Source organism: Galeopterus variegatus, unplaced genomic scaffold (genome assembly GCF_000696425.1).
Source record: "Galeopterus variegatus unplaced genomic scaffold, G_variegatus-3.0.2 Scaffold185, whole genome shotgun sequence".
NCBI lineage: Eukaryota > Metazoa > Chordata > Mammalia > Dermoptera > Cynocephalidae > Galeopterus > Galeopterus variegatus.
Window position 1 is genome coordinate 279,152 of NW_007726296.1, and position 27,648 is coordinate 306,799.

At 48.6% G+C, this 27,648-nt stretch overlaps 1 protein-coding gene across 1 annotated transcript in view; it reads right to left on the minus strand.

Annotated features, from left to right (window-relative positions):
* Window positions 1-576: 576 nt before the first annotated feature.
* FGD5 (FYVE, RhoGEF and PH domain containing 5) overlaps window positions 577-27,648 on the minus strand; it is a 123,830-nt gene continuing 96,758 nt past the window's right edge. Inside the window, exons 11-20 of the mRNA XM_008564357.1 lie at window positions 22,750-22,821; window positions 21,702-21,770; window positions 16,131-16,214; window positions 14,684-14,763; window positions 12,098-12,197; window positions 11,598-11,735; window positions 10,988-11,117; window positions 10,055-10,185; window positions 2,205-2,359; window positions 577-1,822 (exon numbers count right to left, since the gene is read on the minus strand). Of these exons, the coding sequence (XP_008562579.1) occupies window positions 1,786-1,822; window positions 2,205-2,359; window positions 10,055-10,185; window positions 10,988-11,117; window positions 11,598-11,735; window positions 12,098-12,197; window positions 14,684-14,763; window positions 16,131-16,214; window positions 21,702-21,770; window positions 22,750-22,821 (996 nt within the window). The 3' untranslated portion in view covers window positions 577-1,785. The remainder of the gene's footprint in view (window positions 1,823-2,204; window positions 2,360-10,054; window positions 10,186-10,987; window positions 11,118-11,597; window positions 11,736-12,097; window positions 12,198-14,683; window positions 14,764-16,130; window positions 16,215-21,701; window positions 21,771-22,749; window positions 22,822-27,648) is intronic.

Consider the following 27,648-nt stretch of genomic DNA (forward strand, 5'->3'; position numbering starts at 1 on the left):
CCTTGGAGGATCCTGGTGGCCCCTGATGGTTTCCTTTGACTAAACCCACCCAGTATGTTTCATCTATAACCCAGGTGTTTTTAAAAGGGTAACTATACCCTGAGAAATAAAAAAACCTACCTTTCCCTTACAGAGCATCAGTAACAGGATGCTATAAACTAAAAGAGGCCTTCAGATAACTTTCAGACACAGAATTCTGCATGGAGCTGAGAAACTGACAACAGGTGTCAGCAGGAGGCAGCTTGGAAAACTCCCACTTCCTGGTACTGAAGTCTTGCTCTGAGTTTTAAAGCCCCAACAGGTCTAGGAGGCCTATTTAAATATGTGTGACAATGAAAATAGTTCAGTTGGAATTAAGCCCTTGAAAATGAACAATAAGACCTGCCTAATTAAAAAGACCTGTTTGAATAGTTATGTGTAATGCAAAAAAATTTTTTAAGAAGTGAAAAATAGAAAAAAATTTTCCCTTGAAAATATTTAATGTAAATAATTCCTTGAGATGGTGCTTTTACAAAAGGTTTGTCAGCAAATGTCTTTTTAGGTGACAGAGGGCATCAGAAAAACGGGGACAGGATATATCAGAAAATGATATGTTTTTTTATTGCAATGAGAGTAACAAGGAATTCCACCCCTCACACCTCCTCTGCCTTATGTGAAAAACAGTCTAGCATAATGAGCAAGTCATCAGCAGGAGGTGATTTAGCCCCAGGTGGCCAGAGAATATCTTGAAGCCACTACTTCTGTGCTCCCTCCCTGTGTCCAGAGCCATCTGCTAATACTAAAAATTCTGATCATATCTTGACTTCTCTTTTTTATCTCTTTCAAAACTAAAAAGGCTTTGGCAAAACAGCCTAAGGGTTACTACTATATGTCTAAAATAAAAATAGGTTCCCATCAACACGACGTCAGCTTCAAGTGGGGTAAATACAGGAAAGCATACAATAAATTAAAGCAGACCCTGACTCTTCAGAGGGTCTGCAGTGACCTCTGGGGGGCCAGATCTGCCAGGGGCTACATTTCCAGCACTGGTATAGTGTTGAGGACTACCATGGGAAGGAGAGAGCCTCTTCTTTAATAAGTTATGTCAGTATACAGGTCGCATGATCAACTGGAAGAGAAAATCCTCTCCTTTTATCCAGTGGAGCATGGACTCTCCACAGTGATGTCATGTGCTCATGCAATGGCCAGCCACAGCCAGGTCTGCATGAGGCAATTGTATGTATACCCTTATTAGGGCACTGGTGGCAAATTAGTCCACAGGACCCCGTCTGTTATTAACTTAAGTAAATCACTTGGAAAACACATAATTGGCGGTTGCAGCTCGTAAAACAATAAAGTGCTTTCAATGAGAGTAGCTGTTACTGGTTGTTTCTCATTTCACCTGAGGTGCCAAAATCGATCCTGTGAAAGGTGATCATATTTACCATGACTAAAAACAGTAAAAGCTTGTTTCTACTAAAAAGCCTGCATTTCTAACATGTACTTTTCTACTGGTTTCCACATCTTCATGTTACTAAATTTTAACTCACTGCTGGATAAGGAAATAGTTTATGACCAGGGGTAAGGGGTAGAAAACACGAAGACAGAAAAGGAAAGGTCCATAAATATTCCTTAAGGGTTCCACTTGGGAAGGTGTTGGGAAGGGAGGGGATGTTACAGCAAAAAAGGTCAAGCCCCATGCTGAATCCAGATGTGTGTCCAGATGAGTTGAGACACGGATTAGCTTCTGGAAGGGTTCACATATCAACCTAAGAGTTTATTCTGAGTCCATATGCTTGATAACTGCTATAACACACTAGCATCTTCCATGGCCTCGATCCACCTGTAAAACAAGGGAGAGGACATGGTGTTGCAGCTCTGCCCATGACTCTGATCACAGAATCTCTAGTGGCTGGGCTGGATTACTGATAGCTTGAAGTCAAGGACTAGGTCACATTCATATCTGTTTCCCAAACATGTTTTCTATATTTAGCAAAAGGCCTGGAACACAGTACAAATTTTACTGAACCAATGCATGGCTGTATGAATGTCATAATAGCCTAAAAATTCTTATGACCAGGAACAGGTAGTTCCCCAGTTCTGCTATGGCCCAGAGGGACCTGATGGGATAGGATGGCTGGAGCAGAACAGAAGCCAAAGCCCTGGGTAGCAACTTCTTTCTTTCAGAGAGAGGCAAGGAGGTATAGGACTAGTTACTTTGGTACCTCTGAGCTGAACTGGTATCCTCTGCTTTGAAGCTATAAAATAGGGTTTTCTTGTGGTAAAGATGAAAAATATGTCCTACTTCGCTTCTGCCTTCTTCCTTTTCTGGGGCGATGGTGAAACCTAGCAGAGGCATACTCTCCACGGCCACTTTGTCCTGCAGCGGCAGAAGGAAACACTGATGTTAAATACCTCACCATGCACAGTCAGGAGCAGCATCTCCTGTTACCTCCCATCTAAGACATGTGAAAGCACGGCCCACACATATATCTGCACCCCACTTCCCATCAGGGCAAGCCCTGAGGAGGGAAAGCAACAACAGTTTGTGACAGCCTATTAGGGGCCAGGCATTTTCATCTTCATTATCCTGTTTAATCTTCATAACAATCATAGAAAGTGTCATCCCCATTCTAAGAAGAAACAGGCTCTGAGAAGGTAACTCTCTAAGATCACACAGCTAATAAGGGGCAGATCCAGAATCTGAACTCATGACCACCCTCTAACTCCACATTCTTTCCATTGACTTCATTAATCTGTGATTCAGTTTCCTAGGGTTACTTCTGATGACATATTCTGTACTCATTTCTCCAAATCTTCATTTACAAGTACCTCAATATGGAGCACTCAGGGTGTCTGTGCTATAAAGTTGCTAACGATTTGATGAGATGTACCCAGAGAACATAGACAGATCTTAAAAACATAGTGCTCAGTAGGAAAAGAGATTTTTATACACATGCATTTATGTAAATTAAAAATGCACGTTCACAGATAAACTTTGTAAAAACACAAAGAAACAGATATAATTAATGAAGCATGTTAGAATGGTGGTGAGAGGAGGAAGGGGAGTAGAGTTTGTGTATAAAAGGGAATCAATTCTCAAAGACTGCCAGATCAGAAAAACCATTTGGCAAAATTCAACATCCATTCATGATTAAAAAAAACTCAGCAAATTAGGAGTAGAAGGGAACTTCCTTTACGTAACAAAAGGCATCTATAAAATAGCTACAGCTAACATCATACTTAATAGTGACACACCTAAAATTGGGAAAAAGGCAAGAGGATGTTCACTCTCACCAATTCAAAGTTGTACTAGAGGTCCTAGCCATTAAGGCAAGAAAATAAAACACATAAAGATTAGAAAGGAAGGAGTAAAACTATATGTGCTTGCAAAGAACATGTTTGATTATAAAACAACTACTAGAAGTAATAATGAATTTAACAAGGTCGCAGGGCAATCAGCTTTTTAGTATGTGTACAATTGCAACAAACAACTTGAAAATAAAGTAAACTCCATTCAAAGTAACATCCAAAAAATAAAATACTGCAGCTGGCCAGTTAGCTTAGTTGATCAGAGCATCGTGCTGATAACACCAAGGCTAAGGATTCAATCCCTGTACCAACTAGCCACCAAAAACAAAACAAAGCAAAATAGGGTAAAATAAAATACTTCGGAATAATCTTAACAAAAGTGTAAGACTTCTACACTAAAAGTACAAAGTATTAAAAGAGAAATTAAAGGATTAAATAAATGAAGATTTATACCATGTTTATGGGTTGGAAGATTCAATATTGTTGAGATGCCAATTCTCCACAAATTGATCTATAGATTCAACAATCCCTACCATAATCTCAGCAGGCTTTTTTGGTAGAAATTAAGTTTATATGGAAACACAAAAGACAGAATACCAAAAGAATTTTTAAAAAGAACAAAGTTGGGGGATTTACACAACCTGACTTCAAGACTTACTATAAAGTAATAGTAATTAAGGCAGTTTCATATTGGCATAAGGACTGGTGAATATATCAATGAAACAGAATAGAGAGCCCAGAAATGGATTCTCACTTATTCAGTTATTTGATATTAACAAAGACACCAAAACATTCCATAGGGAAAGGAGTCTTTTCAACAAGTGGTGCTGGAACAATTGGATATCCATGTGGGAAAAAATGAGCCTCAACCCCTATCTTATACTATACACAAAAATTAATTTGGGACAGACCTAAATGTAGAAGCTAAAACACTGAAGTCTTCAAAAGAAAATACATGGGAATGACTCTGTGACTTGAAGTTGATAAAGTTTCTTAGAACACAGAAAGCAATAGCCATAAACGAAAACATTAATAAATTAGCCTTCATCAAAGTTTACAAACTTATGTTCACCGAAAGATTGATTCATTCATTAAGAACATTCATTCTTTTTTTTTTTTCCTTTTTGTCTTTTTTTGTGACCGGCAACGGATCGCAACCCTCAATGTCGCGCCCGTACCGGATCGGGACCAGCAACGGGATCGCAACCCTCGGTGTTGCTCCCGCAACTCGCTCAGCCAGTGAGCGGCCGGTCTGTATGTGGGATCCGAACCCTCGGCGGGAGCGCCACCGCGCTTCCCAAGCGGCGCACTATAGCAGTGCGCCACCGGGCCGGCCAGAACATTCATTCTTTAAGGGCTGGCTGGTTAGCTCACTTGGGAGAGAGTGGTGCTGGTAACATCAAGGTCAAGGGTTTGGATCCCCTTAGGGGCAGCCTCCAAAAAAAAAAATGGAAACGAACAGGCAAGCCACAGACTTGGAGAGAATATTTGTAAACCATTTATCTGACAAAGACTGATATCTAGAATATATAAAGAACTCCTGTAACTATATATATCCTAACATTATTTAACAAAAAGACAACCTACTTAAAAAAAAAAGGGCAAAAGATCTGAACAGACACTTCCCAAAGGAAAATGTATGGCCAACAAGCATAGGGAAACTTATGTCCTTAATATCATCAGTTACTAGGGAAATTAAACTAAAACCACACTGAGATACCTGTATACCCCCACCAGAATGACTAAAATTAAAAAGACGGACAATACCAAATGCTGACAAAGATATGGACTGACCAGACCTCTCAAATTCATGTCCATTGTTGGGGGAGTTTAAAGTGGTACACCACTTTGGAAGAAGGTCCAGCAATTTCTTATAAACCAAGAAAGTCCAATCCTAGGTTGCCCAAGTGAAATAAAAACTTAGGTTCACACAAAAACCTGTATGCCAATGTTTAAGTGGCTTTATTCACAATTGCCAAAACTAGAAACAAACCACATGTCCTTCAGCTGATGAATGGGTAAACAAAATTGGTATGTCACAAAATGGAAGACCACTGAGTAGAAAAAGTCACATATGATTCCATTTCTGTGAAAACTTCAAAGCAGTAAAACTAATCTATGATGGGGAAAAAATCAGAACAGTGTGTTGGCTCTCAGTGGACAAGGTAAGGGTGGCGATTTATAGGTGTACACATTAATCACAGCTCAAATAGCATATTTAAAATTTGTGTACTTCATTATATGTAGATTGTACCTAAAAAGAAAACAGAGATTTACAAATAATGAACTCTTAGGGGGAAATGTATTTTGGAAAGCATCAAAGAGTAAGATGGATAGAGGGATGAATAGATAAATAAATGAAGGATAGTAAAATACTAATTGTGTAACCCAGTTAACAGTTACATGGCAGTTCACTGTAAAATTCCTTCAACATTTCTTTGTTTGAAAATTTTTATAATAAATATGATAAAGAAATAATTTAAAATGCTGGGAAAAATAAAAAAGATTCCTATATGTTTATGACAGTCACTTACATTATTGAATAGTAAGTTACAAAGCAAGCTGTATCGGCTTTGGGCCACCAGGGTACATGACAGGTAGTGTAGACAGTGAAAGCTGGCTATCCACTTCATCAAAACCTTGTTTCTTGGATGGAATTTGAAAGCTTTGTCCCATGACTGGAATACGTTTATTGACAAATTGTGTAAGTTACTCTCTCTGGAAGGAACTGCTTTGGAGTCATCCTTAAATTCGTCTGACATAAAATCAGCATATGCTCTCACTTCCATGACAACTGTTGCTCAGGACCTAGAGACTTTGGGTTTTCTGTTCTCAGACAGGATTCACTTCTCTTTGGTAGTCATTTAAATACTGTTTGACTTAATTTATCTAAGCCAGCATTTCTTCCCCAAGAGTGTTCTGTGCAACAGCAGTGCTGCCTCATGCCCCATGAGGAAAGGGCTGTGGTCAGGCCAGTGTGGGAAATCTCCACATCTTCAAGATCCACAGCACAGCACACCTTTGGATAGTGGAGATTCTGAGAGGCACTACTGAGAGGAAGTCCTTCGGACTGCTTTCTCAGGACACCCTCAGAGCCCAGTTCTTACAGACCCCTGCAGGTGTCCTGTGGAAGGCCTGCTAAGGAGGAAGCTGCTCTGGGCTGCAGAGGGTGTTGTACCACATTGCACAGTGTACCCGTCTGCCCGCTTCCCTGCCGGCCTCTGTGATCCCTAAAGACAGGACACACTCCAACCGTCCCAGCTGCAGATCCTTCAAGAGGGAACTTTTATGCCCCAAAGAAGGAAGTGCCTTTTGTACATTTACTAGCATCTGTGGTCAGGGGAGAAGGGCCAGCCCTGTGCTGACATGCACATCCTGGTGGGGCAAAGCACCCACCCTGTGCAGCTGGTCAGAATGCATTTAAGTCCTGTTTTCAAAACTGATATAGCCTGTGGAAGCCACCAGATGGTGGGATGTGGGGATGGAAATCTTTCACATTATCCAACAGGTTCAGCCTGAGTCGGGGCCAGACAGCCCGCTGTTGGACAATCATGGCCCTACATCTGTCTACTCCAGAAACAGGCTGATTTCTAAGGCTCCTTCACCTGTATTTTAGAAGATGTAAAAGCAAGATGTTCTATAAACATATAAATTCCAGTATTATTTAGTAGAAGAATCACCAGAGTTACCAGAGTTATTCTGTTAAAGGGACAAAAAGGGATTAGCTTCCTCCAAACTAGGGAATCTTGTCCTAAGCAACCCAAGTGAAGAGCGGGAAGGTGTTTTCTTTTGTGGCAGGCCTGGCCCGTCCTAGATGCTGGACCTGTGACGCTTAAACACTTCACTGCACAGATCTGCAAGCCATACCTTTTATCCCGCAAAGAAACTGCAAATTCCTCAGATTTGAAAGCAAATACAGTTGTACACCCACAGCAACGCTCAGCACACGGCATTGTTCAGTAAAGACTTGATGCCTTGAGAACTGGTCCCAGCACCCAGGACTCATGGCCCTGCACGTGACCGGGCATATGTAGACCCCAGGTGGGCTTTCTGAGCTTAACCTGATGCCTTCAGAGAAGAGAGGAGAGAGAGCGTGGATCACCACTACCTCACTGGCCATGTAGGTGTAGAGAACTTTGCCTTTGATGACAAACCAGAGCTTCTTCCAGTGCCGCTTGCCCTTCTTACACCGGCTGAGGTAGCCGCTGATAGCAGAGCCCTCTCCAGAGGCGGCCACCTGGCAGGAGGGAAGCAGAGCAGTTAGGGCACTGGGTGGTTGGGCACGGTTCAAACGGAGCCAGATGGCATTGCAAACAAGTTGGCAGGCTGCTCATCCTGCTTTGAAATCTGATACTTGGATAAGGTCTCAGGATCCATGTGGTACTAAAGTCAGCAAAATTAGTACTTAATGGTTTGAGAAACAGGATATACTGAATAGACCCAGGAGATGCATGAGTCAAAACCTGCCTTCAAGAGTGCTGCCCCCAGCAGTGCTGCATATTCTTGGTTCCCTTTCCCAACCTCAGCTCCCCAAATCACAAAACTGCAGATTCTTGGGCAAAAGGGTTTTCCTTCTAAAACTGATTCTTATACTTTCAGCTTATCTCTTTCTTACATTTAAGGGAGATCCTCTTTGAACTGCTTACCTAAAAGGTTCTGTGACCTCCTGCCTAGTGGAGTGTATACTCATTTTGTTGTTATTATTATTATTGCCAGTGGTCATAGTAGTATTCTGTTGGACAGGCTTTATGTGGTGGTTAAGAGCACAGGCTTGCAGTAATACCAGTCTGTGCTTCTAATCCAGACTCTGCCAATTACTAGATGGGTAATGTTGGGCAATTTACTGGTTCCCCCTAAGTTTCAGTTTCCTTATTAGTAAAAGTGGAATGAAATGACATAAGACAGGTACTTGACAGGTACAGTGCCCGAGCCACAGTGAGTGCTCCATAAATATAAACCTGATGTTTAAAGCAAGATGGCCAGGTTTAGAAATGATTTCTTCTTACTTTTTCATTTTCCAGGTGGGGAAAATGAAGCCCAGAGGAATGGCGAGATCACCCGAGGGTCATGTCCCTTCTTAGTAGAAAAGAGGGTAACAACTCAGGTCTCTCAGCAAATACTATGGAGTTCCATGAATTTCAGTTTAGGGAAAGTAACCTACAACCAGCTCAGGCTGTCTTGGGAAGTTCCAGGAAAGGAAGCTGGTATGAAATCCTGCCCCTGACACAGGTTCTAAGGTCCTAATGCTGGGCACAGGCCTCGTGCCTCACCACTTGCCCTGCTGGAGCACCTCGGTAGAGAAAGCCAGAGTGCACAGGACATGGCAGAGGAAACCAATTCCACAACCTCCCTTTCTGGCAGATGCTTCTGGGCAGAATTTCTCCAGTCTTTCTCACAGGAAGCAGGTCGTAGTGCTGAGGTCGAGCTCCCAGGGGAACTGGGAGAGGGTAGAGGGAGACTTGCAGCATGATTCTCCTGGGGCCTCTGCTGATCCCATGGAGTCCTTTCTGGGTAATAAAAAGGTTGTCACTTTGAGCAAAAATCACCAGAGGGCTGGCTGAGGCAGACCCAGATAGCAATCAGGATCAGAGCAGCCTGATTCTAGAAGTGTTTCTCAAACTCTGTACCCATGGAATCCTTGGTTCGGTGAGCCTGACTCACACAGACCTCCACTGAAATGGAAGCAGGTAGTCCTTTCTCAACTTATGGAAAGGGACTAAGTAAACAAATGATGGGACAGCAATACAATGTAAAAAGTGTGAGCTTTATGTGTGTGAGCAAAGATGAAATCATCGCTATATTAAGTGGAAAAAACGTGTAGAAGATCCAGTATAATATGTTATCTTTTGGGTAAAAAAAAGAGGATCCTGAATATATATCTGTATTATACATATACATGAAAATTTCTGAAAGGATCTGTAAGAAACTTGATGGTGGTTACTGCTGGGTGGGGGGAGTTCTATCAATTAACTTATTCCCTTGACAAATTAAAAATCTTGGAAATAGTACATACATCATATGTGTTAAAAATTTTTACCATGTATGTACTATTTCCAAGATTTTTAATTTGCAAAAGAAGTAAGTTAATAGATAGAACTATACCTATTTAAAATTTTCATTCCCTAACGCTTTTCTGAACCCTTGCTGCCTGCTACGTGATAATGAGTATTAATGGACAAACTTGGCTGATCACACTTCTTTGCACAGCTTGTACATTCATGGACACACATTTGTCTGAGGTGGTGATTAGAAAACGGACATATAATCTGGTCCTGTTTGCAAAACGGAATTGAATTTAGCCATTTCTGAGGTTTCCCACAAAGAGTCCCATGGCCTCCAGGAGGCCACAACCTGAGCCCATCTGGGACCCCCAGGGTGAGAGAATAGTACAGCTCAGAGGCCCGACATGGGAGAACCACCCAGGACTGTAGCTCCTTTAGACTCAAGCGCCTCAGTGATCTGTGCAGAAGAAAAAAGAAAGAGGAGGAGGGGAGAGGGAAGAAGATGGGAAAGCGCCACCTGCAGCCACTTCAGTTCCTGCCCTCGGCCACCATGCAGGTGTTTTCTCAGTCAAGGAAAGAGAAGGTGCTGCCCTTTTCAGTGGTGAGTCAGCCCTGGTACTGGAATATCTCCCATTAGGAATTCTCTTTGTCCATAAGAGACCGGCAGGCTGGGATAAGAAGGGGCTGTCCCTTTCCACTGAGGAGGAACACGAAACTTCCAAATCCCTCACCTCCCGCGCTGGCAGCCCCGCCTGCCTTACCTCGGTCAGGGCCGAAGGGACTTTCTTCTGTTTTTTGAAGGTCGAGGGGTTGATGCTGTGGAAGACAGACGAGAAGGCACTGCCCGAGAAGCGGGGTGAGGACAGGGGGAAGCTCATGCTCACAGGCCGCTCTGTAGGGAAGGGGTGAGAGTGGACAGCTGTGGACAGGCAGGCAGCTGGCCTCTGGAATGCCGATTCCTGCAGAATCCCTCTGGCATGAGAGCCAGCCTCACCCTGGGGGTTAAGTGGGACCAGAAGGATGGGAGCATTTCCTCCTGCCAGTACAGACAGGCTCTGGGGCTGGGGAGGGAACGCTTTTCCTGGGTGTGTGGATAGCCTTTCTTCTCCAGGCCTCCTCAAGGCAGGGGCTGGGCTGTCCTTGGTGTGGCCCCAGGAAGGAAGAGAGGAGGACATGCTTTGGTTTTAGGCCCAGGATATTCCTGCTCTCCCTCCAGCCCAACCCTGCCTAACCAAGCCCTGTCCGTTAGCACAGTCTCTCAAGGGCCAGCTCAGCCTCCCAAGGGTCCTTTGTCAAAGCACCCTCACCCCTTCCTGATCCACAGCTCCTTTGCTATCAGTTCTATGATCCTTAGAGCCAAAAAGGTCCCTTAGAACAGAGGCCCACAGAACACTGGACAAGCAGGGCCTCTGTGGTAAAGTAAACACGAGCACCCTGCCTACTCGGTCCCCTTTACAGAGACGCCGGCCCTAAACAGCTGCCCACAGAACCCGTCCTCTGGGAGCACCCATCAGTCTTCCACAGAACCAGCACTGTGGGGAATGGTGCCCTGGTGTGAGCTTGAACCTCTGTTCCCTCAAGGGCTGCCTCTGTTCGGAGCCTTCCCTACCTCCGTGGGTGATAACTCCCTCCCAGGGAAGGTGGGTTCGGGCACACAACACGGCCCCCAGAAGGTAAGAGTGGCCCCAGGTTACCTCTCATCAGGCCTGGGACAGCCCCGCCCCTCTTCTTCAGCTCCCCGAAGCAGCCGTCGCAGACCTTGGCCATCCGGTCCTTAAGGTACTTCAGAGGGTACTTGTTCCGTGAGCAGTTCCGGCACACGATCTGCAGGCCCAGTTGAGAACACGTGTCTGCGCAGCTCCACCCTCTCAGTATGTGGAAAGAGGACCACCACCCTGTCCCCTCTGTGAATCCACCCGCCCTGTGTGCTGGCTTTTAGGCTGTGCTGTGTCCCCTGCTCACCCAGCACAGGCTGCATCATACTCCTGAGCAAGTGCCTGTCTGTTTCTCTGATGAGCCTTAACCTCCACACAAGACTTTTTTCTCCAAGGACGTAACACGAATACTACGATTTTCTTTTGAAAACGTGGTAGAGTAGTGGAATGGGCGTGGGATTTGGAGCCCTGGTTTGAGTAATACAGGAATTAACAATCCCTACCTTGCAGGGTCAGTGTGAACTTCTCCCTGTTCTGGGCCTGACACACAGTAGCTCCTGGGCACCCCAACCCCCCCAGCTGGGCAGAGACACACCCTCCTCCCACCCCACCCCCATGCACATACTCACCCCAGACCGGGGCGACTCACCTTGCCACAGGCGTGGCAGTGATGACGCCTCAGGGTGAGGGAGAAGTCGCAGCCACAGTTCATGCACATCATTACGTGGGTGACAGGCACGAGGGTCGGGGGCCTCTCCCCCAGGCTAACCCCTAGCTTCTCCCGTATCTGGAGCAACAGAATCAGGTGAGCAGTGTGGTCAGGAGACCAGCTGGGTGGGCCACCTGGGTAAGCCCTTCTCTTACAGAGTGTGTGTTTGTAGGGCGGGGTGGATTCTAATTCTAAAAACCTCCCCTGCACCCTCTAGGATGAAACAGCAAGACTGTGAGGTTGCAGTTGGGGGTGTTATGCTCCTGGGTTACATGGAGGCTGCCCCTGATTGGGGTGGGAGCATGGCGGGGAGTGGGGGAGCCAGTGCCCCAAGGACAGGAGCTACACGTCCTTCTGGATGTGAGTGACTCACAGCAGTGCCCACCCAGGGAAACCCAGGCCCCGAGGCTGGTAGCAGGCAGCCCCCGCCCCCAACTCACCTCCAGGCTGTGGTGGAATGCAGCCAGCGCCTGGGCCTTGTAGTCCTCGGGGAGGGCTCTGCTCAGACAGCTGTACCACTCATCCCTCTCCGCACAGGAGCTGTGGGCACAGCAGGGGTGAGCAAAGACACACGCGAGCGACAAACATCCACCCCCCCACACACACACCCGAGTCTCTGACAGTGGCTGAGATGCCCAAGTACAGGCCACCTGCCAGACTGGGTGTGAATCCAGCACCTCATTTATTAGCATGACGACCAGAGGCACGTTGTGCTCTGGGCCTACTTCTTCCTGTGTAACGTTATAGCAATGACCACATTCCCCTAACGTGTGCTGGGTGTGGGATGTGGAACCACCCCGTTAACAGCAAAGTGCTGTGCAAAAGCAAGGGGTGTTAGGAAGGCCCAGAGGGTCCCGCACTTTAGGAGGGACAGGCTGGCAGGGAACTGTGGGCTAGGTACCCTGTGGAGGGCAGGGTAGGTAGGAGCTAGCAAAGTCAAATGTCCCAGTCTCTCCATCTTCCTCATCTTCCCACACAGCTCCCCAGACACTCATCCATCCAACAGACTCTCCAAACCCCCTCTCTGCCCACAGGACTTCGAGTGGTGACAGCCACACCTGGGCTGTGAGCTGCCCCAGGCAGGAGTGACACAGTGTCTTAGGGTGGGTGGCTGGGTGGAAATTCTCATGGTGTCCACTAGGTGTCAGGCTCACCCTGCACAGAAGCATGCAGCCTGCCCCAGGGAAGCCAGACAGAAGAGACCAGCTTGGCTGCGGCGGGAGCAAGGGAGGAAGGCAGAGGCTGAGTGGGCACAGTGGGCAGCCAGATGCCATGTCGATAAAAGGAGATATATGGGTCCTGCTGTCCCCCGGGAGCTTCAGCATGAAGGGTCTGGGCTAGCAGGAAGGTGACGGGCCTGTCAGGGGCAGTGGCTCCTTGAGGCCACTGGCCAGGGGGCAGTCCTGCCTGGGGAAGATGGGCAGCCACCTCAAGGCCTGAGAGTGGCCTGTTACCACCTTCAGTCATGGCTGAGCAAACAGCAACTATGCCCTCGGCCGCCTCCTGCCTCTGATTTTATCAAGAGGAGAGGAGAAGGGAGGCCCTGAAGCTCCACTCAGCCATCACCTCCTCCAGGCAGCTTTCCCTCATTCCCCCAGACTGGCAGTCATGCCTCTGAGTTTCCAAGGCTGTTTCTACCTGCTTAGGCAGCAGATCCTAGTGAATAAGAGCTCTGGGTCACACAGACCTGGGTTCAAACCCAAGTTCTGCCTCACAAGGCTGTGTGATCCCACTCCAGGCTTTGACACTCCATGCACATGAATGGGGCCACAAGTCCTACCTCCAACGGTGGGGGTGAGGAGGAGAGGGGGTTCCTGTGACCTCAAAGGCATCCAGTGCCTGTTGCTGTTGCCATTACCACTAAGAACTGTTACAGCACTTACTGTTCCAGAGCATCACCACTTTATGACTGTCCTACCCATAATGTGGGCTCCTCCTGAGCACATCAAGGCAGGACCTGGCCCCATGACGTGGCTAGTAAATGCTCAATGTGTCAATGCACCTGTGAGGGCACGTGCACGCCAGTGTGTGCACCCATTCCACACCCAGAACTGCCTCCATGCGCAGGACTAGTTCCATACAGAGGGCACCACTGCCACGCCAGGGTCACACACTCGCTGAGAAAATGTGGACATTTTGACAGGAAGCCACACCCCCTGCTGTGGTCTGAATGTTTATGCTCCTATCCCCATCCACATGTTAAAATTCTCACCCCCAAGGTGATGGCATTAGGAGGTGGGGCCTTTGGGAGGTGATTAGGTCATAGGTAGAGCCCTCATGAATGGGATTAGTGTCCTTATGAAAGAGACCCCAGAGAGACTCTGCCCCTTCCACCACATGAGGACACAGCAAGAAGACCGCTGTCTGTGGAGCAGCAAGTGGCACTGAACCTTCCTGCAGCTTGATCTTGGATTTCCTACCCTCCAGACTGTGAGAGATTTCTGTTTGTAAGACACTGAGCTCGTGGTGTTTGTTATAGCAGTCCAAATGGACTAGACACCCCCAGGAAGGAAAGATAAATGAAGGTTCGCCCACGATTTTCTTCTCTGACCCTCTACATGTGAAAGCGTAAAGGCAGCCCACTAAGAACTGAGGCACAGACATGTTCTCTACCCGCCTTAACTCCGCGTACCGCTGTAAAGACCCAATCATCCACGGAGAGTTCCACAAACGTGCAATTTTGTCATTGTTAATCCTGAACAATGGGCTCGAGACACCCTGAAGTTATATAGACAATTTTATGAGCACAAGGTCATGGGTTCAGATTCCCATACCTGCCAACTGCCAAAAAAAAAAAAAAAAAGAAATTGTATGAATATGTACTTTTTTGGGGAAGAGAAGCCACAGTTTTTATTAGATTCTCAAAGGGATCTGTGACACCACAAGTGGTTAAGAAACACTGAAAAGGAAAAAAAAAAGTCCTTTGACTTAAAATAAAAATGATGGCACATCCAGCACCTGTTATTCCAAACGTTCCCGCCCTTACAATTCTGCCGCCCCCTGCCCACCACCCTCAACCCCCTTACCTTGCAGAGAGCACCAGGCAGGACTCGGAAGTCTCGATCTTCAGAGCGTAGGGCACTTTCTCCATCACAGGGCGGCTAACCTGGAAACCAACAGCAGCCCCTTCAGGGTAGGGACAGGGAGGGCCAAACCCAGGCCAGATTCCTCTCCTGGTGGTAGATGGGCAGAGGGGCCTGAGGCACACTCTCAGCCTCAGTTTCCTCATCTGTAAAGGGCAAACCTTCCTGTGACGGCAGATGCTGTTAGGTGCCAGGCTGCTGACTCCATGGTCCTCTGTCATTCACCCACACCCAGGAAAGCCACAGAGCGTCACTCTCAGGGCCCAGCCTGGGCAGCCTCCAGGTGCACTGTCACACTGGACAAGTGCCTGCTCAGTGATCAAGGTCCCCATGGTGTTACACAGCCCACAGATCAGAGACCCTGCAGTGCCCCAGAGGGCTCGCCTTGCCATCCTCCCCTCTGCCCTCGGCATGACAACCACCCACTGCTCCACTGTCCACCTCAGTGTTCCCCTCTTTGACCCCTTCCCCAGTTATACCAGAATTAACTTCCTGAAACCTCCTGCTTCTCCAGAATATCCAACAGTTCCCAAATGTCCCCATCTCTGGGGCCAAATTACTCTGAGCTTGGCCACACAGGTGCCATGTCCACAGCAGCAGCATGTGCCACAGCCAAAAGGTGGAAGCCACCCACATGTCCACGGAACGACACACAGATAAAGAAAATGTGGCATATTCATACAGCCTCCAAAAGGAAGGACATTGCGACACATGCCACCTCATGGACAAGCCTTGAGGACACTATGCTAAGTGAAATAAGGACATACTGTGTGATTCCCCCTAGATGAGGTCCCTAGAGCAGTCAGATTCACAGACACAGAAAGTGGAATGGTGGGTGCCAGGGGCTGGAGGTAGGATGGGGAATTACCATTTAGTGGGTACAGAGTTTCAATTTTGCAACACAAAAAAAGTTCTGAGATGGATGGGGGTGATGGGTGCACTACAATGTGGGTGTACCTAATGCCACTGAACGCTACTGAATGCCAAGTGTATAGTTGTACACTTGAAAATGGTTAAGATGGTAAATGTTACGCTATGTTTATTTTACCACGATTAAAAATAAATTACCAAACATCTGCTCATTTCCTCCCTCCAAGCCTTTCCTTATGCATTTTCTTCCAGGTAGGATGCCCCTTCCCATTCTCCTTTCCCCAATCTGACCAAATAATTGTCTACACTAAGGGTTTATGTCCCCTACTCCAGGAAACCCTCCTTTCCCCTCTCCTCTCCCTGGATTACCTACAGTATAAACCTGCTATAGCCCACAATTTAACACCCCTTCTTCAGGCCTCCCCCTTCCAGCTGGTCTGTGTGCTCCTAGGCACAGGGATGCCGTCTCCTCCTCCTCCAGGGTCTCCCCACCCCAGGGTGCCCAGCACCAGGCATTTACCTTCATGCTGGCCACCGCCAATGTACTCTTCAGCCGGTACTTCCCGTCCTTCTGGGGATATGTGTACAGGAGCACGTCACTCATCTGGGGAGAGGGCAACCCTGTCAGCCATGTCCTGGCCCCAGTGGGCTGCACTGGGCTTCTGCACACGGAAGACCCCTGAACTCTGGGGTGCACAGGCATCTTGCATTCTTCGGTGAACCCCACAGGCAAGCAAAAACATTCTGCGCTAAAACATGAGCCCCTCCCCAATATTTCACTCCCAGGTAGACGCTCAAGAGGAATAAATGCATATTCCCTCAAAAAGTCATGTACAAGAATGTTCATAGCAGCTTTATTTATAACAGCCCAAAGCGGGAACTACCCAAATGCCTACCAACAGATGGATGGACAAACCACCCACAGTACATCCACACTATGGAATACCGCGTCACAATCAGAAGGAACAGGCTGCTGACACACTCGACGGACAGGACTGCATCTCAAGGTCATGCTGGGAGAAGCCGCGCACAAAAAACCACATTCACATGAAGTTCCAAAAGAGGCAAAACTAACCTATAGTGACAGAAATCAGGCCAGTGGTTGCCTGGGGTCCTCAGGGATGTGGGAGAGTGACTGAGAGAAGCACAGGGAAACATTCTGGGGGACTGAAAGTGTTCTATACCTTGACCCAAGTGGTGGCCACACAATGATGTACACTTGTCAATACAGGTAGACACGTACACTTAAGACTGACGCATTTTTCTCTATGGAGATTAAATTGGGCAAAATACAGGTAAGAAGGAAGGAAGGCAGGGAGGGAGGGAGGGAGGAGAAAGAGGAAAGAGAAAACTCCTTAAGGTTAGGGACCTGGTGGTCCTGTTCATTGCTGTAGCTCCAGTGACCAACACAATTAATGTTTGTTGCTTAATTAACATTTATTGAATGAACAACTAAAGCTCACCCCACGTTCAGGGCAGACAGGAAGAAACATAACGAAATTCACTTCACTTCCTTAGGAGAGAGTGTTTCTGTTTGGCTAGAAGGTTTCAAGTCCGTAAAGACGACATCATACTCAGGCTGGTGCAGTGCGCTGCGAACCATGACCCTGGCATGCACCAGCCGTGTGACTATGGACAAACCCTTTCACCTCCCCAAGCCTCAGCGTCCTCATCTGCAAAACGGGGACATCTCCACCCTTACATTATTACTGACGCCAACAAAGGAGGACCTCTGTGCATGGGGCCAATGGGAACCAGGGGTGCTGCACCCCAAGCCTCAGCGTCCTCATCTGCAAAACGGGGACATCTCCACCCTTACATTATTACTGATGCCAACAAAGGAGGACCTCTGTGCATGGGGCCAATGGGAACCAGGGGTGCTGCAGGGACTGAACAGGACAATGCACCTAATGTCTGAAACAGAACAAGACCTCAGGATGAATGCTTTCTTTTCCCAATAGAGCTTGCTGAGGGAACAGATGGGTGAATTTTCCCACCACCAGCTCTTCTTAGGACCCCAATGTATCAGCCATGGCAGGGCAGGAGTGGTCCAGACACTGTCTGGCTGTGCAACCCTTCCTCTCTCTGGGCCTCACCTTCTCTAAAGGGAGCTGGAGAGGACCAGGGTTGGCAAACTTTTCTGTAAAGGGCCCGGCAGTGAGTACTTTAGGCTTTGGGGGCCACACGGTCTCTGTTGCAGCTACTTAACTCTGCTGTTGTGGCTCAAAAGCAGTCACAGACAATCCATAAACGAACACATGTGGCTATGCACCAGCTGTGGCCTGCAGGCTACAGTTTGCCGACTCTGGGCTCGGGAGCTTTCCAAGCCCTTGCAGCTCTGCCTTCTAAGAGCTGTGGTATGTTGAACACTGAATCTGTGCCTGACACCTGTGACCTCCCTTTAGAGCAGGCACCATTGTCATCATCCCCATCTCACACAGGGAGAAACTGAAGCCCAGAGAGGCCAGACAACATGCCGAGGTCACAAAGCTATAGGTGGTGGTGCCAGGGCTGTAGGTAAACAAGCGTGCCTGCAGTGCATTCAGGTGTGGTGTGGTGGGGGTGGTCTCACAGTGACTGCTGGCCCTAGCTGGGGACAAGAACCAAACAAGGTGTGGTGTGGTGGGGGTGGTCTCACAGTGACTGCTGGCCCTAGCTGGGGACAAGAACCAAACCCGGCACAGAGTCTTGCTCACAAACCCTTCCCTTCCCAGGGAACCGGCCCGGGTAGCTCAGCAGAGCAGTCCCAGCCTTTCTGCAACTGCTCATCCAGCACCTGCTGCCACGGCAACTGCCACGCGCCAAGGTCTATCAGTGGGCCAGGACAGGCCACTTCCCGATCACCTGGAGTTCTCCCTGCTTCAAAGTGTGTTTTGGAGGAAGGGGAAGGAATCCTTCATGAAGGGCTAGGGTAGGGGGGCTTTCCCACAGTAAGGAGCCACCAGCGAGCAGCGCCACCTGCTGCTCGGGGATGGCGAGGCCACCACGGGAGCCTTTCCAGTCTCACTGAAACCTCTGTGTGATGGCAGGAGATGCCCCCAGTCTGTTCTGCAGTTCAGATTATTTTATGAAACTGGCACCTGAGGAGGAAGGAAGATTCTTTAAGTGTGCCTGTTCACCACGGCACTCCCTGGCTCAGACCTGTCCATCCATCCTCCTCCCATCCATGCCTCCATTCCACAGCTGCTGACACCTACTCAGTGGAAGGGCTTGTACTGAGACAGAAGAAGATCCAGGTTCAGACATTGCAAGCTTATGGACTAATAATAACAGGAGAACCAGAGAGATGCAGGCCTATCATTGGGACTCAGTGAGAGAGATGCTAGATGAAGGGCCATACTAGATGGGGGTGGGGGGGAGCTTGAGGGAGGGGAAGGTGGGGGATGGGGAAGAGAAGTGGGGGGAGGGGAGGGGTGAAGAGAAGGGGGGAGGGGAAAAGTGGGGTAGGGAAGGGGAAGTGGAAGAGAAGGGGGGAGAGAAGTGGGGGAGCGGAGGGGGCGAGAAGTGGGAGGTGGAGAACAAGAGGGGAGGAGAGAAGGGGAAGTGGAGAGGCTTCCGTAAGAGGTGACACCTGAGCACTGCTTGAAGGATGAAGAGGAGTTGACAACAGGCACACAAGAGCCTCAGTGTCTGCTGCAACAAGGCAGAAGAGGAGAGAGAGGACAGGGTGGGAGGGTCAGGATGCTGCAGCTTTGCCTGGCATTCAGGGTCCCTGTGAGAGGCACAGAGACCAGCTGGCATGGGCAGAGGAGGAGGCCAGACGGCAAATGGCTGGGGGACCAAGATGGACCCACTCTGTTCCAGCTGCCATGTTGCACACTTCTCTCATGTCCAGGAAGGATGTCACCTCCATTTTAAAGATCAGGGCACTGAAGCTCAGAGAAGTGATGGGACACGCCCATGGGTCCCAGAGCAGTGGGTGTCAGAGCTGGGGTTTGAATCAGCTGATTCCTCACCGGCGTCCTGTATGACCTCCCTTTTTCATCCTGAAGAAGGGGGACCTGGGAGGACCCATTTTTGGCCCCAACTCTGCAGGGCTGTGCTGGGGCAGACACAGTGATGAGCCCTGTAGCCCCAGGCAGAGGGAGGACTGTGTCAGGGTGGGGGGGAGCAACTGTCAGAGGAAGAGAGGAAACTGTTGTAATGGCTACCAAATGAGTGGCTTCTATGTGCCAGGCACACAAGTCACCTCATTTAATTCTCAAAACCACCTAGTGTTTCCACGCTCCTGGTGGGAAACTGAGGCTCACGCGTGTCTGTGGCTTGTCTAAGGTTTACTGATGGGGTAGCTGTCAGATAGGGATCTAACTAGCTCAGTATGGCTCTTACCACATAGATGCCCCTAAATTCAGGGGCACACAGACTTGTCCTCAATGGAAAGAGTTTTTAAATATTTAGACTTGTCTAATACGGAACAAGGGATGGCTTTCCCCACTAGACGTCAAGATCTACAACAGGGCAGGGACACATCTACACTCCAGTACAGATCCTAGCACTCAGAAGGAGATGGATGAGGAGCTGTAAAATGAGTGAATGTTGCAGCAGGCAGGGAGTTCCCAACACAGGAGGTCTGTAAGCGGGTGTTTGAAAAAAATAAAAAATAAAACTACCTAGAGAAAGGGACTCACGCGACTCATGCATCCACGGAGGCTTTGAGATCCTTTTGAGAACCCAAGTCTGAACCAGGCACTGCTTGGCTCCTTTTTGAAGTCCCACTTGGGCAACTCCTCTCGTCTTGCCTGCAGCCCAATCTCTCCCTCCCACTGCACTGCCAACCAGCTGGAGTGGGGGGTTCTCATGGGAGGTAGGAGATAGGTGAACCTGTGTCACCTTGTGGTTCATGCAGAACCAAGGGAGCCCCCAAGGCGGGGCCAAGGCCTCAGGACCCTCACCCTTGAGGCCCAGCGAGGCCTGACAGGCAGCCACAGGCTCCACACTTTCTGGCCAGGCTCAGGGTTTCTCTGCTCAGCTGTCTCTGGAACTCCACCCTCAAGTGGCCCCTCCATGGGTAGGGTCTATGTGGGGCACTAGTGAGCAGAAGGGCCCATCGAGAGCCAAAGATTTCATGAGATCATAGAGGCTCTCCAAACACAGCACGTGTCTTCTGCTCTGTCCTTGGCTTCTGCTGTTCCCTCTCCTGAGACGTCCTTCCTTTGCCCACCAGACACACCCCTCTCTCTCCCTGGGCTTTGCTCAGGCAGCGCTTCCTCCAGGCTATATGCCAAGCTCAGCACAGGGCACGGCACCCAGCGAGCACCCGAGAGCGCGGCCGGCTGTCCCCAGCCTCTTCTTCGCTTCCATGGCTCCCTGAGACCCTCTCTATGGTTCTCCTCACTGCATTTACACCTGCCTACTTGGGCCTCTCCCATTAGACTCCAGGGCTGAGGGGAGGCCAGGGCCTGGTCTCTGTCCCCAGCACGCCCGAGGTGTCCGACAGGGGTCTGAGACAGGGCGTGTCTGGCCATGCGCAGAACCCGCCCACTCCCACCTGCAGCGCTGCGAGAAAGCCCAGGAGGTAGCCCTGGCCACGGAGACCGCACGGTAAAGCCAAGTGTGGGAGCGCATGGAAAATTATACCCGTCAGACGGAGGGGCTCCAAAGGCAAGGTGACTTGGGGGCACAGGAGTGGGGCGAGGAGCTGCCTGCAGCTCAACAGCCACTGAGGCTGGCGCTGCTGCCCATGGCCTGCACATGCCCTGGCGCTCAAGACTGTGGCTGTAAATGATAAAAAATGTTAAATCATATTCAGTCTCCTGCGTAGTGGAGAAAGTGCTGGACCGGGCTCAAAGTCCCGGGTTCTCTTCTGGGCCTCTGCCACCAAAGTGTGGAGAGCCTGGCAAGGCGACTTTCCTTCTTGGCCCTAGGTTATCTCAGTGCTGGATGAGGTGGGGACGTGGGCAAATAAACTCCGGCAGCGAGTGATGGGTTGTGGCACCTAAGGGTGAGGCTCCCAGCTCCCCAGATGCCCCTCACCCTCAGACTCAGCCCTGTTCTGCTCTACCTTCCCTTCCCCTTGTCCTGGAATACCGGCCCTAGAAAACTGCACAGAAATTGACAGTCCTGGGGTTTGGTTTGGGGGCCAGGTACTTACCAGAAACAGGTGCCGGGGCCGTCTGTTTTTCCCCATCACTTTCATTAGTGTCCCTTCTTTCAGAAACTCCTGTAGAGAGAGAAGCAGACCTCGGTGACCAGGCTGATGCCTCCTGTGTTCCTAGAGAGCGCTGCAGGAGAGCCCCTGAATAGGAAACTTAATCATGAAGTCTCTGGAGAACCAGAGAGCCGCTCACAGGTGAACTCCCAGCTCACGAGTGATGCTCCATACATGCTGGAACGACACTGAGATGGCAGCCTGGCCTCTCAGGAATCCCCCTTGTACTGCACCAGGTGCTGACAACGTTCTGGCCACAGAGTGGTCCAAACCATGATTCCCTCCCTGGTTGGCCACCATGAGAAGTCCATTCAGAACAGAGCCTCTTAAAGTTTGCTATAAGTGCCAAAGATCTGTGAACAGTTGCTACCATCCTCTTAATTCTGGAGGATACAAATAGACGTTTAATATTTATTGAATTCATAATCATGACCAAAACACTAAGTGTGATTTTACAGAATCTCAGACCAGTGAGATCCCTGCTAATTTTTAGTAAAATCCCCTGAACCCAATCTTTCATTCCTTTGTCTCTTTTCTTTCATAGACCACAACCGGTAATGAACATATTTTTGACTATTTTTACGCTGAGTTATATGTTTTCCATTTGGAAGCTTAAAAGTGAGTACATTTGCCTCTTGAAGGATGTTATTTTTAAGATACTTTCTTGGGGTTCACTCTTGAGAGAGTTTTCCTGCTTTCCCAACAACTCTGGACTAAAAATACTTCATGTCTCCTCTTCTTGAAGGTGAAGAGAACCACAGGGAACACTGGACCAGCTGACACTATGTCTTTAACCACCCTGCAGCAGACACAGGGGTGGCCAACCCCAGGGGAGGCAGTCCCGGGCCCTGGCAGTGTGAGCCCAGCCAGCTGGCCCCTCCGCAGGTAAATAGCAACTGCAGCCAGGCCCATTTGGGGCCAGCCCCACCAAACAAGAGGGCTTGTCAGAGTCTCAGCTGCCCTCTGCCCCACCCGTGGTAGTGGCACTCACCCTTCCTGGCTGGTGGAGGTCCCCTTGGCCGCGAACGCTGTGCTCAATGTGGACCAGCTTCTGCAGGTTTTCCTGTAGGTGGGAGCAGGTGAGGAGATGGTCAGGGCCACTGCAGGGGCTCTTATCCCCTCTGCTTCAGTTTCATAGGAAGAAAATGGAACCCAGAAAGGCCTTTCCAAAACCCCACCTCCTATAAGAGGCAGAACCAGGACCCGAGGCTGGGTCTGCAGGATGCCAAGGCTGTGGGCTGTCTGTCATCAGGCTAGTCCCTGAGGGCCTGGGGCCGTACACCAACATCTTTCTGTGTGCCATGGGCATGGTCATTTGACCTCACTGTGCTGACAGATACCCCTGTTTTTCTCTGGGCCACCGTCCCTACCCTGAGGCTATGTCCCTCATAAGGCCTCACATATCTGGACATTGGTGACTTAGAGCCCGAGGTCCATGCTCCTTGAAGCCTCATGGTTAGAAAAATAAGTGTGGCTGGAAACTCCCTGTTGGTTCCTGACTGGGTTATGCAAAATATGTGAAGTCCCACACTTTCATCTCCTCGCACAGCACCCCACAATCAGAGAAATCACGAGCACCTTCCCCTTGTGCAGGTGCCCCTTGAACCTTCCTCAGGGGCAGGTTCTCCCATGAGGTGAAAATTGTGTGTAGAGATGTCGCCTTGAAAGGTCCTCACATTATCCATGTTTTGGAGCATAAAATCCTACACAGTAAAAGCGTATAATGGTTGTTCCGTTTCTGCTTATGATGTAGAAAACTGCGAGACAATGTCACTCCCACCCTGAGAAAAGGCAGATAATCTACAAAATCATGACTCTTTTAAAGCCTGTGACAGAACTGAGGTCACAAGGCAGCCAACTGAACTGAATTCCAAAGACTTCGGGCACAGAGACACGACAAAGGAACTGCCGCGCCTCTGGCGACACACGGAGGAAGAGGTGGTCGGCATAGAGCAGAGTAAGAAGAGAGCAGCTACGATGTTAAGCGATTCTTAAAGGTCAAGTGTGGGCTGATGGCAAAGTTTAGAATAACAGGGGGCCGCGGACATGACACCAGGGAATTTGTGCTCACCTGCAAGCTCTTTTCTGTGAGTCTGACGGGTGCTCACAAGGAGGATTGGGGCAGGGCAGGGGGCTGGAAAGAACCCCGTTTGGTGGTGAAGATGTACAGGCTGCCCAGAGAGGCCAGCACAGAACTCTGCCTGCTTCCTCAGGCCCCTCTCTCATATGAGGCTTCAGCCACTCGGAGAGGCCAGGAAACTCTCCCACCCCCAAAGCTCTGGGAAAGGGTAGGAGCAAAAGCTGTCCGCCCCCTGGAGAAGGGGTGGTAACCCTTGGGCCCAGTACCGTGCACCAATACCATGCAGAGGTCAGCCACTGCTGGGGGCTGGGCAGACACCTGTCCAAGGCCAGCCACAGGTCATAGGCAGAGTCTGGCTGCTGTGGAGGGGAGGGCAGGAATACTGCTGCAGACTGAGGCTGTGCAGGAGGACTCAGAAACCCGCCTGTGCCCACTATGAGCCTAGCACTGAGTAGTGAGAAGCAGTAGTCTACCTCCGGGAAGGGGAAGAGTGTGGGAGGGATCCTTCCTGTGGTGCAGGGATTGCTAAAAGCTGAGGATGGAGCAGGAATATGAGAGAAACTCCTCAGCACTGCAAGCCCCACAAATAGCGTGAGGTAACTGCAGCCCCTTGCTGGAGGAACATGAAGGTTAGGAACACTGAAGATACTGATGTGACAACAAAACCTGCACCCAGCTCAACCACTGACTGGACTGACTCCGACTCAACCACCCATCCCCCACCATGAATGCCCCTTGCTGGAGGAACATGAAGGTTAGGAACACTGAAGATACTGATGTGACAACAAAACCCGCACCCAGCTCAACCACTGACTGGACTGACTCCGACTCAACCACCCATCCCCCACCATGAACGGCATGACCAAAAACGAGGCATGCCCACTTCTGGGGTAAATACTATTTACTTAAGTGTCTACAGTGCTTCTACACATAATGCTTGAATGCTTTCTTGGCATTCAAGAAAAAATTATGAGGAAAAAAAAAAAAAGCAAGGAAAAAAACCCCCAACTCATTTTCAGGTGGTAAAACATTCAATAAAACTGAAGTGAGAGGTGACACGGATGTTGGAGCTATCAGACAGGGACTTTAAAGTAACTATGATTAATATGTTAAGGGATGTAGTGGAAAAGGTGGAAAATGTACATGGACAGATGGGGCATTTCAGCAGAGATGGAAACTACACAATAGAGTCAAATGAAAATATTAAACACAAAAAACACCATATCTGAAATGAAGAATTCCTCTGACACACTTAGAAGCAAATTGAAACTTGAGGAAAGAATCAGTGAACTTGAGGATAGATTAGTAGAGGGGTAAAAAAAAGAGTAGGGGAAAAAAGAACAGTGCATCCAAGAGAATTTTCCAAAATTAATGAATGACAATAAACCACAGACCCAAGAAGCTCAGAGTCACAGCAGAATGAATACCACCCTATCCTCCCCACATACACCTAGACACATCATAGTCAAACTTCTAATAAAAAGAGAAGATCTTGAAGGCAGCCAGAGAAAGGGACACCTGACATAAAGGACAACTATAAGCATTACAGCAGACTTCTCATCCGAAACTATGTAAGCCAGACAACAGTGGCATCTTTAAAGTACTGAAAGAAAAAATGGGTCAACCCAGATTTTTAGGTGAACTGAAAAATTAAGTAAATGGATGATGGACAGTGGGAGCCAGGTTTCTGTCTGTTGGAGTGGGCATTTACAGATAAGCAAGGGCAGGCAGCTGGAAGGACCCATGTGGCAATGATGAGAGTTGGAGACATCGGGAAGAACTCATGTTCAGCATAATACAGATACAGATGGTTATGTATGGAAATATCTACAGATGTGTGTATATACACAAGTTAGGATGCACACATATATTTCTTTCCTCTGTCAGCTAAGAGAGCCTTAAAGGAAATGATATCCCAATAGCACTTAGTGCCCAAATCTTGGTTGCTAATACCATTATCCAATTAAAGGAAACAAGGCTCCTTGGAGAAATGGCTGATTCTAAGATAGGCAGGAAACATATAAGAGGAGTGAGCCTGGAGCACCTTGTAATGCCAGAAAGTAAGGAAGTGCTCAAAATTAACAAGCAAACACACCCACCCAAACCCATATTGATGGGGGTATGTGAAAGGGGCACAAAAACCAACTGAAAGAGCTCCCAATGGCCAAAGCTGGAACAATTGTGGAAATAAAGTAGTGTGAGATTATTATCCAAAAAATAAAATGAATATTCATGAGTCCATACTGATATAAATGACTGACTTATTTATAATTATTGGATACCTGAATAAACAAGGGAGAAGAGACTAATCTCCCACACAGAGGAATTACAAATAATTTAGGTAGATACCCTGCCCTCAAGGAGGGGGGTACAACTCTGCACAGAGTGACTTTCTTCCAAAGAATATGAAAAGGCAGGTAGAGGGGTGGGGGAAAGCAACTTCACAAGGAGAATCTGGACACACTCTTGATCAGCCAGGTGATCGAGGTCAACATCGACAATCATAAATCACGTTGCTAGTTTGTACCCTTCATGTGACGTGATGAAAATGGTGCCTTACCCCTGTGATCTCTTCCCAAGTAACCATAAACCCAGTCTAACCATGAGAAAAACATCAGACAAATCCCAGTGGAGAGGCATCCTGCAATATACCTGACCAGTATTCCTCAAAACTGTCAAGGTTATCAAAAACAAGCAAAGTCAGAAACTGTCACCATCGAGAGGAGCCTAAGGAGACATGATGACGGAATATAAGGTGGTGTCCTGGGTGGGATCCTGGAACAGGACATTAGGCCAAAGCTAAGGAAGTCTGAATGAACTATGGTCTGTAGTTAGTAATACCATATCCATACTGGTTCTTTAGTGTAACAAACATGCCATACTAATAGAAAATATTAATGTTGGGAAAACTGTTGTGTGGGGTATATGAGGACTCTCTGTATTATCTTTTCAATTTTTTCTGTAAATTTAAGATTGTTCTAAAAAATAACGTCTATTCAGAAAGTAGAGTAGTGGTTGCCAGGGGCTGGTAGGAGGGGGGAATGGGGAGTTTTGTTTTATGGGTACAGAGCTTCAGTGGGGAAAAGAAGTAGTTCTGGAGCTGGACGGTGGCGATGGCTGCATGACATTGTGAATGTACTTAGTGCCAGAGGACGGCACACTTAACATGGTCAAAACAGTAAATTTTACGTCATGTGTATTTTACCACAATACAAAACTTTCATAGGTCTATTAAAAAATCAAAGTGAAGGGCCGAGCCCGTGGCGCACTAGGGAGGGTGCGGTGCTGGGAGCACAGCAGCGCTCCCGCCACGGGTTCAGATCCTATATAGGGATGACCAGTGCGCTCACAGCGCTCACTGGCTGAGCACGGTGCGGCCGGTCTCAAAAACAAAAAGGAACAAAAAAAAATGAAAGTGAAGATGGGGGAGCCCAGACCCTGCCCATGCCTCCTCTCTCTCCTGGAGGAGGTGTTGTCCTTTCAGTGTGGAGAGGAGGGCGGTCAATGGCTAATTTGACTTGGAGTCTTGGCAGCCTGGCCTCGCAACCAGATGTCAGATTTTCTCCTAGGCACGGCTCCTGAGGCTCCTGAGGCTTGCTTGTTAGAAGGAGATCTAACTGCTGACAAACCTGGGAGTGACTTCAGACCTCCATGTCTACATCTGGTGACACCTCTCGTGGTTGAGTTAATGAAACAAGAAAAACCCCAATGTGGGAGACAGAGAGAAGTGGTCCTTGTGCAGGTTTGCGGGTGCCTCGTGGGTGCAGAGCAGGTGGTGCGTGTGGCACACCGATGAGCGTGGGTGGGTTC